Consider the following 11,156-nt stretch of genomic DNA (forward strand, 5'->3'; position numbering starts at 1 on the left):
TAACTAAACCAATATAAATCCTATATTATACATCTATAGTGAACTATTGATTACCAGTTAAAGTATTAATGTATATTCATTTTGTGTTTGATAGTGCTTATATATATATTAATATTTATTGACATCACTAATAATTACGATGCTGACAATAAATTGGGTGTTGTTTCCTTATTTTATAAAATCATAAAGGGGGTGAAAAATACATTATAGCTTGGTGATCATAACTTTGTGTAAGTATCAGTGGAATGAATTAACTTGAAGGTATGCTGAAATATGCATACTTTATAGTGTTGCTGAAAAGCAGTAATAAACATATTAGATTAAGACTGATACAGCTTATTAGGCTGGATCAGAGATGATTATTCGGTAGTCTATAACTAAAGATCTATACCCCTGTGATCATAAGTGTGAATTTAATATTAGTGATTATTTCATATTTTGATGTGAGTAAGTAATAACTTCATACTTTAGACTGCATTTAGGTGTTTTCAATAGTGATTGTTGAGGTATGCTAGAATATGCATACTTCTCAATATCATTTGAAAAAATATTAAAACTGTTATATTAGGACCAATAGATTAAATTCGACTGAATCAGAATTATTCATTCTATAGTGTATAGAGAACATGCTGGTAACCAAAAATTATTCATTCAATATTAATACTTATTTCAATATTAAGAACATATGTTAAATGTTTTTTATTATGAGGGCATTAAGTTTTAAACAATTTATTATTGCTGTCCTATCATATATATACCATGTAGTTGGTATTATCGTTTAGGCCTTTGGCGATAAGACTCCCCATCAAGAAGATTTTTTTGGTTTCACGTTTTAGGAGCTCAGTTTGTATATCCCCTCCCCTAAGACCCAAAATTATTTGTTCCATGGCGTATGCTTTGAGATGTTTCGGATCATTATTATGATGAGTAGAAAAATGTTTTGCCACTGTAGATAATGGTCTCATGTTGGTTCTGTCTCTAACAGCCTTGCGTATGTTGCCAACATGTTCAAGAATTCTTTTCTTGAACGGTCTACTCGTCATTCCTATGTAATTAAGTTGGCAGGGGCAAGTTAGACAGTATACTACGTTAGGAGTGTTGCAGTTGAGAAATTGATCAATTGTCCATTTCTGTTGGAATTTATCTGTGTATTCCTTAGTTGGAACCATATATTGGCATGCTTTGCATACTCCGCAACAAAAGAAACCCTTGGGTCTTGTGGATAATTGTTTTCCCAATGGTTGAAGTTGACTATGAACTAGTTGATCCTTAAGATTTTTAGAACGTCTCCATGTAATTTGTACTCGATCTTTCAGAAATTGATTAAGGTCCTCATCAGACAAGAGGACATGCCAATGTTTTTGGAAAATGGTTGTTATATTTCTCCATTCTGAACAGTACGTGCCTATCATTCTGATGTTATCATTCTGTGTGTTTTTCTTATTATTAGGGGTAGGATATATGAGGGACTCTCTGTCCCTTGTTCTAACTGCTTTCTCTGCTTGTCTGATAATCATCTTACTGTATCCTCGGTCAAGAAATCTTTTTTTCACTTCATTTGCTCGTTGCATGTATACTGCCTCATCAGAGCAGTTTCTTTTCACCCTTAACAGTTCCCCTTTGGGTACCCCCTTAATAACGGGCGGGAAGTGGGAACTTGTAAAGTGTAGAAGGCTGTTCGTGGCCGTCTTTTTTCTGTATATATCTGTATTTAATCTTCCATCATTAGTTTTGGTAATTGTGAGGTCCAAAAAATTAACCGTTGTTTCATTAATTTCTGAAGTTAATTTAAGATTTATATCGTTGGAATTGAGTGCCCTGATAAATTCATGAAAGAGGGAATCCTGGCCGTCCCATAATACCAACACGTCGTCGATGTAACGTAGCCATAAGTTAATGCCCTCATAATAAAAAACATTTAACATATGTTCTTAATATTGAAATAAGTATTAATATTGAATGAATAATTTTTGGTTACCAGCATGTTCTCTATACACTATAGAATGAATAATTCTGATTTAGTCTAATTTAATCTATTGCTCCTAATATAACAGTTTTAATATTTTTTCAAATGATATTGAGAAGTATGCATATTCTAGCATACCTCAACAATCACTATTGAAAACACCTAAATTCAGTCTAAAGTATGAAGTTATTACTTACTCACATCAAAATATGAAATAATCACTAATATTAAATTCACACTTATGATCACAGGGGTATAGATCTTTAGTTATAGACTACCGAATAATCATCTCTGATCCAGCCTAATAAGCTGTATCAGTCTTAATCTAATATGTTTATTACTGCTTTTCAGCAACACTATAAAGTATGCATATTTCAGCATACCTTCAAGTTAATTCATTCCACTGATACTTACACAAAGTTATGATCACCAAGCTATAATGTATTTTTCACCCCCTTTATGATTTTATAAAATAAGGAAACAACACCCAATTTATTGTCAGCATCGTAATTATTAGTGATGTCAATAAATATTAATATATATATAAGCACTATCAAACACAAAATGAATATACATTAATACTTTAACTGGTAATCAATAGTTCACTATAGATGTATAATATAGGATTTATATTGGTTTAGTTAAGCCAATATATTATGTTAAATATGTAAACAAATATATCATCATAAACCATTTGGTATGTCCTTATCAGGAAATATGGGCTAATATAGCAAGGATCTGTATATAATTTTCTCAAAAACAAAAATAACGGGACAAAATGTTGTAGTCTCAATGTTTTTATTACAATTAATTTACTTACCATTATATTATATATATTATAACATTATCAAACGGAAGGGAGACGTTCAAGAAATATAGGACCAATTAAAATGCTACAATCTGAACGTACCTCCGGGACCACAATAGAACTACAAAATGATGTCACGCATCTCCGGGAACAAAAACTACAAAGTGATGTCACTACAACATGTGAGAGGTCATGTGATACGCAGGACCTATCCAAGACTGCTAGAGTAAATGAGCCTATTGGCTCATCAATACAGCTGATACTTACGTCATGTTAGGGGTGGATTTCCCCCCTTTAAAAAGCCCAATCTAACCGGACATCGGGATTGCCTTGTAAAAGCTCATAAGCGAAACGCGCGTCGGCGTAACACTGAGCTGCATGTAAGGGGTTTACAATATGCAATAATAGGCTGATGAGAAACTTCCAAACATATTAGAAGATGCGCTATTCCATGTTCTATCCTTGAAAGTAGTAGCTCTAGGGTTGTCATTATAGAAATTTACCCAAGAGCGATCACACAGCTATTCATTTTGGATCTATTTTAGGACTTATCCATTAGCAACAAGCAAGGTTATAATTAAGGTTGCACAGGTTAACACTATAAAATCAAACCTGTTGCCCAGATTCTACAAGATCTTGTTTTTTATCAGCAATCCTCTGATAATATTGAGGGTTACTGAATTGCTAACTGATATTAAGTTACCTATCAACCAAGAAGAATAACTATATAAACAAGATAACATTAACCTACAGAGGGGGAGTGTTATCCAATATAACATTACTAATGCACTAACAGATTACTATAGGGGTCCATTAGATCCATTAGCAGTGACCTATCTGCATATGTAGCATTAACTTGAGGCTATGGTTACGCTTTACAGGTGAACATCATGAAGCCCAATCCCATATTATTAAGGCTATAGGGTCTACCAGTAAGTTGGAGCCTTACATTTCATATATGAGATCTTGATATTATCGAAGGCTATTATCGGCTATATGCTATATGCTATAAAATCAATAATCAGCAATGATCACTATATAGATTGCACAACAGTAATAACTTACTGAGGGATATATTCACCCGATCGATATAGCAGATATATGAGGATAGACTATTGGAGTATTTCATGGTTTACTATATATAAAGTATGACCATTCCTACCTAGGAAGTGGGACACATCATTAGGTCCCTATTTAACATCTCATAGCCATCTAGAAAGAAGTTAGGTTATAATAATGTTCTCTATCAGCCCTAATTAATTACCCTAAAACAGCAAGCCAGCATGGTAGTGTATCTACCTCTTAACAGTTAAATACTTGGTTTACAATAAATTATATCACTTTTTAATATTTCGCTTCGACTATTTTAATATATACCAATAAAAATTGTTGATTTTATATCACAGATTTATACCAATATTCAATTATCTGGTTAAAAGAGTGCTCCGTCAGTACCATTTTCTCTTTCTCTCCTCCTTGATAGTTATAAAACATCCTGACCCAACTGACCAGGTACTGCATGCTTTTTAGAGACCATCAGCAAAACGGCAAAATGGAGGCCAGACACACGAAATATACAAATTCGTAAATTACAAGTGCATTAAACATACAACACTTAAAAATTACTGCCCTTATGGTAAACTGTGCCAAATCAATTCCAAAATAACTTTTATTTTATTCCAATGTGGTCCAAATTTAGTATTGAAACTAACTCCCTTATTGCTGCCTTAATATGGGTTTTTCAAAGTCACCAAGTTTCTAATTTGCAAAAAAAACCAGGTCACAGAAAAAGAGAATCTAAGGAGCAGATTCAGATGTCCGCGATGTCCCTAAGATCATCGCGGACGCGCTTTTTTAGCGATATTACGGTAAAAAGTGATGAAGATTTTGACCTCTATGGGGTGTAGGCAAAAATCAGTGTTACTTCTGTAAAAAATATTCCTGGCGAGGTGTCTCGTTGCTGTTCAGGAGGCACCTCGCACAGATTTTTTATTAATTGAATCTGTCCCTATGAGTATATAAAATATATACAACATAACATACACTGTTTATAACTATATATAAAGTTTGATTGTAAAATATAATTATATTAAATGTATAAAAATTAAATGAAGTAATATGCATTTGTATATTAAATTCTCCCCAGTTAGTTTATTATATTAGAAATGATTACTCCCAATATAGGAAAACAAATTTAAAAATGTAGATACAATGGGATGTAGATCATAGTGGCCTACTCTCCTGGAATTTCCGCGATACTCCCGAATTCCGGGTAGGTCTGCTGGAATTCTGGAAGAGCAGGGCATTATCCCACATCTGACCACCTCCTAGTGAAGTAGGCAGATTTGATGCCAGGGGAATCATTTGTGCCAGCCCCCCATGGTAAAATGATGCACTTGCATCATTGCACGATAGGGCATAGTCAAAATTATGTGATTTGTCTAGCCCCACCCCAGCATGTCCACCTCAAACCTAGATCTTCTGCAGATCCGCTTTAAAAAGTCGGTAAGTATGATGTAAAAATTATTATTGTATGTATAGAAAGTCATAACAGCAATATACACATATAAAGACACATGTAAAAAGCTGCATAAATGAAAAGGAATTACCTGGCGCTATCTACTATATAAATGCCTAGTGGCGTGTGTGAAAAAACAAAAACAAAGCTGCAGCGCCACCTGCTGGGCAGAGTTATATACTGACCTATATATTTCTTGAAGGAGAAGTGACAGTTGGGAGTGGTTGGTGGTTGCCGGGGGTAACAGTGGGGAGTTTTTAACACCTTAAGTAGCTTGATGAAGGATGTGGCGATGAAGATGAAGGATGAGGTGATGGAGAAAAATGATGAGGTGGTGACATGTGGACAAAACCACGTTAAAAAAGGGCGCTTGCGTCGGGAAGTAACGCTCTTCCCCTGAGGAGGCCTGGGCTAGGCCCAAATGCATGACAAGAACCTTTTTAACACCTTAAGTAGATTGATTTGACTAGAATGCATGAGTATCATGCACGGGTTAACTTGTTTAAAATAACCACCCACTTCAATGACTCTGGACGCTGCTATATTTGGACATTGTCACTCTCTCAAAATCTGAAAATTCACAAATATAAAATATCTACAGCGCAGAAAAGAGGCACACAGGGGGTATATTTATATAATCTCTAGGTGGAGGAACAATCAGGATACCGTATCCAAGAGGATTGCAAAAACATATCTTCCAATCTAATGAGTAAAAAACATATTGCATACACATACAAGTGAAAAATGCATAAAAATATATAAAAACATAAAAATAACAATCAACACTAATTATTTATCAACCCTGTGAGCCAGACCCCATAATATGTTTGATAGGTGGATCCAAGGAATATTGATCCACATAAACATATAATATGTCAAAGGACATAGTATTGAAACAGTTTTGGTGTGATAAATCCAAAGATAAATCAGCAATGGTACCAACGGGTCTTAAATCAACAATCCACTACGGTGACTGCTGGGAGTATAAGCAAATTATTTGCAGTTACGATCTCCAATGGAAGATATCCAGCTGTGTCTCCTTCTCCGCTGCCATTCAGCTATTGACCATTAGTTTGTGGGTATTAGCAAAATTCTTGCACTTTCCAATTCCACGTGTGAAGTTTCAAACTCCTAACCCCGTCCCTGTTACTACACAGCTGATAAACTCCGTATATGATTAAGCTGCATGATGTCATTATACAGCATTATGTTATCATGCAATGATAGTAGTTACAGCATTTATTAAGAAATGTAAAATCACAGGCTTGATTGCAGCTTGTGATCAGTCCTGTACAATAAGGGTCGGTATTCTTAAATGTTCCAGTATTGTTTTTAATACTCATTCCTTCTTGTGGTTATTTGACCTCTAGGTCCCTGTGTCTGTATGTTCTGCAGATTGTCCTTTGGGATACAAAAGAATTTTAAAGAGAGGGATACATCAGTGCTGCTTTGACTGTGCACAATGCTCAGAGGGAGAAATATCCAATGAAACAGGTGAAAATATTTCCTGTGTTTCTCAGGTTTTTTTTGCAATAAATGATTTAAAGACAATTATTGAGCCACAAAGATGTGGACATACAACGCTTACATTCTTGTGCAAATACATCTATTGGACTGTCACATTCTGCTGTGTGCATGACCATCCAAGGGATACAGTAAACTTAATTTTACAATTGAAACATTTGAATTTACTCTCCTTATTTTCCTTTTCCATACGAAGAGATGAATCAATAAGTTTTCCATGTTTGCGCCGCTGTCCTGTAGTTTAATGTTATGTTGACAAGATGAGATGCAACCTAACAATTATATATATATATATATATATATATATATATATACAGACATATATATTTACACACATTGGTCGAAATGAGGGTATATACGGTAGTATGTCACACCACCACTTCTCCTACTGCCTACATTGTAATACTATTCAATTCAATTCTATTCACTTGCATTCCCTTTCAATTTTTCATACTGCCACATCTATAATTCCATAGCGCCTCATCTAAATTTCCACTTCGACCACTGAATATATATCTATTTATATCTACATATATATATATATATATATATATATATATATATATATATATATTTATATATATATATATATATATATAAATATATATATATATATATATATACAAAAAGTGAAGCAAAATTTAGAGCATTCACAGCACAATAATAGCGCCACAGTTCATAGCCAAACCAAAAATAGTTTCATATAGTGGTTAGACATTAAGGCACTTATGGGCCTTATTTACTTAATCCAAGATACAACAGGAAAGTATTGACATTGTCATTATTGTAGTAGTTTAAAAAAATAATATTTGCAATCAATTCAAAATTATTGCTGCTGTAGCTATCAGTGCACACTTTACTTTAAATATATATGTAGAACATTTTGTATGTGACAGAGAAGTGTGTCAGTGAACCAACAGTAACAGGCAGGGGTCATTGGATTGACCATGGTATGAATGAATAGGCTTAGACATTTATGAAAGTAAAAAGATGCAGGTGGTCTGCACCAATTCTACAAAACTTCAATGACTGCGCACACAATTCAATTTTTGACTTAGCAGAGCACTCATCAGTATGCAAGAGCTGAGCTCTCATAACTTGTTTTACTTATATGCTCTGTGCCGAAGTACTGCCCTTCTGAATCATACCTGTGGACTCGTATATATTTATGGGGAGGGCTGAAGAATCAGTTCCCCCGGGTAAAGGGGACTGCCTGAGACTTGATGCAAAGGAGGCAAAACTTGTCCCAAAACCAAATCACAAACACATTTTAGAGCCAAAAACATTTCCAAAACAAAAAAAACAGGGGTCAGCGCTCATCTCTTGTCTTCACTGTCACTTACTGCACATGAATCAGACTCACGATATTCTGGAAGCAATTCATTCAAATCTGGACTTCACCATCACCACTAAAATATAAGATGTAAAAGAAAAAGAGTCACCAGAGTTTTGATGTTATCGAAAAGGGGATAATCCATTTTGGATTTTTACTCCTAGTACTTTATCCTCCAAGGACCTGAATGAAGGGTGTGATATTGTTAGATTTATAAATTAAGGTCAAAAAGTGTTTTTCTTGTTTAACTTGTTTTCTTTTACATTTTACATTTTATTGATTTAAATATGCTTTCTGGCATCTATAGGGATGATACTATTCATTTTACATGCTTAAAAGATGCTGTATAATAACTTACTGTTAATATTTTTACAAAAATGTTAATATATTAAAATGTTTAATATACTCATAACATTTTTGTAGCATTTTTTGTGTTCTTAGCATTTAATATATTTCTTTGTTCTTTCATTAACATATTTGTAAAATGAATAAAAGTCTCCTAAATTTTAATTTTCCATATAGTGTTTAGTATTGATAATATTCACTTCTTTATCATTTCATAAATTCATGTGTAACATTGATGTCACAATAGTGCTTGGTTTATACTTAGTGGTTCATAATTGATTTAAAAAAGAATGAAATACCTAAGTGTCCATTTGGTCTTATTTGAAGATGATTGGCTAAATTTGGTATAAAAGGAGGGGACACTATGGTAACATCCCACTGATGAAGTCCTGCTTTTAATGAAACACGTTTGGGTTGTGATGCAACATTTATAGGCATAGAGACATCTGTGTATTGAAATATTGTAGAAACATTGGTGTGAGCTTAGACTATGGCTATTAGCCCCCTTGTGAGGCAAGTGTGATATGCTTCTTATTGTTCAGAACATAAATAACTTACTGTGCTATTTGGCGCCACATTCTTCTTCCTTCCAACAGATTAAACTCACAGATTAATAGTCTAACATATGAACCAGTGAATTGAAAGCAGTTCCAGTGTTCTAATAGAAAACATTCGACTGCTAATGTGTTTTTTTGAACCCATTAAGAATCCATTATTAACTTAATACCATTTATGTATTATAAGATAAGGTAAAGTTTCAATGGTGAAGTGAAAAACTTTATTTGTTTGTATATGTGATTATCTTTAACTTGTATCTTTTTATAAAGTATTTTGCAGCAGCAAGCTCATTCATAAGACAATTCTATTATTTTTTTATATTCTTTACATTTTAACATCTTTTAGACAAAGCATCGTGCCAGAAATGTCCAGAAGACCGGTGGCCAAATGACAAGTACCAGTGTGTACCAAAACCAATTGAATTTCTATCCTTCGAGAATGACCCAATAGCTTTTGTTGTCTCCATTTTTTCTGTTTTATTTTCTATTAAGACTTTGATTATCTTGGTCATCTTTATTTTATTCAGAGAAACTCCAGTCGTCAAAGCAAATAATCAAAACCTGAGTTTTGTTCTACTGGTCTCCATCATGTTGAGTTTCCTCTGTGTACTATTGTTTCTGGGTCGTCCTGTACATATAACATGCATGCTTCGTCACACCTCCTTTGGGATTATCTTCTCGGTAGCTGTCTCCTGTATTCTGGCCAAGACTATAATGGTCTACATGGCTTTCGAAGCTACCAAACCTGGAAGCTCCTGGAGAAAATTTATTGGAGTAAAAATTAACAACTTTATGGTCCTAATTTGCTCATGTATCCAGATTTTATTTAGCATCATTTGGTTATGTATTTCTCCTCCATTTCCAGAAGTTAACAGTTACACTTATCTTGACAAAATTATTATACAATGTAATGAAGGTTCACAATTGGCATTTTCCATAGTCCTGGGTTACATGGGTCTTCTTGCAGCTGTGAGTTTCATTGTTGCTTTCCTGGCCAGAAATTTGCCAGATAGTTTTAATGAAGCCAAATATATCACTTTCAGCATGCTGGTGTTCTTCAGTGTCTGGGTTTCTTTCATCCCAGCATATATGAGTATTACTGGAAAAAACACAGTGCTTGTAGAAATATTTGCAATTTTAGCCTCAAATATTGGAATTTTGGGTTGTATGTTTTTCCCCAAGTGTTATATTATATTGGTGAGAACAGATTTAAATTCAAAGGATAATTTACTAAGAAAAGCACATGGCAGACATTAGATTTAGTTACAATATTAATTAGTTATATAATCTGTGGCAAAAAGACTGACTGTAAAGGGAGAGACTAATACTTTCTCTGGGAGTCTGCAGGCTTATGCTGCAGACATAGTTAATTATCTACACTTCTCTACACACAGAACATAGGTACATAGGTGGTAAACATGGGTGTGATTTATTTTTGGTTTAGGTAGTTAGTGCTGGGGAGGAAGCATAGATAGCTGGGTTTGTTTTGTGGGCGGAACGAACAACGCCAGACAGTGGCCAGTGACTAGTGAGGTGACCGGATTTCTAGCTAGAATCAGGGTCACGGGGAAATTGAATGCTTGTATTTGTTTGATTGCTGGAACTACAACTATTGCTGACTGTGGCATCCTGACTTAATAAAGTGCAGCAAATTGGTTCAACAAACCTGTGTGAGCATCCCATGTTTGCCATCCTTGCCCCAAATTATTATGTTTAATTTCCTATATGCATGTAGTAGCATTCTTATAAATTCTAATTGATAGGGATGTTTTAAGACCTTGATGTTAACAATGTTTCTCAACTAATTGCTCGCTAGCCTACCCACTCTTTCATTTAACTGATCCTAATCCAACTATATTTAATTCTTACAAATTTCTAGCAAAAAATCACCCATTTGAGCTCTTCTGTATTTCTGGTTTGTGTAAAACATTGAATTTATGCAAACATTATTTCTATATGCTTTATTTTATTATCATCCAAACAGATTGGAGTGGTGTCCAAAAAAAACCATGAAATAAATATTTTTTGGAACTACATAAACTGAAAATAGAGGCATTAAAAGGTATACGTAGTGGATCTTAATAGCACTTTGATTCATAATTTCA

At 34.1% G+C, this 11,156-nt stretch overlaps 1 protein-coding gene across 1 annotated transcript; it reads left to right on the top strand.

Moving 5' to 3' along the window:
• Positions 1-5,584: 5,584 nt before the first annotated feature.
• LOC142136978 (vomeronasal type-2 receptor 26-like) lies at positions 5,585-10,308 on the top strand. Its single transcript, XM_075194753.1, has 3 exons — positions 5,585-5,647; positions 6,663-6,786; positions 9,398-10,308. The coding sequence occupies exons 1-3, from the start codon at positions 5,585-5,587 to the stop codon at positions 10,306-10,308; spliced, it is 1,098 nt and encodes a 365-aa protein (XP_075050854.1).
• The last annotated feature ends 848 nt before the right edge of the window (positions 10,309-11,156 follow it).

The sequence above is a fragment of the Mixophyes fleayi genome, chromosome 1 (genome assembly GCF_038048845.1).
Source record: "Mixophyes fleayi isolate aMixFle1 chromosome 1, aMixFle1.hap1, whole genome shotgun sequence".
Taxonomy (NCBI): Eukaryota; Metazoa; Chordata; class Amphibia; order Anura; family Limnodynastidae; genus Mixophyes; species Mixophyes fleayi.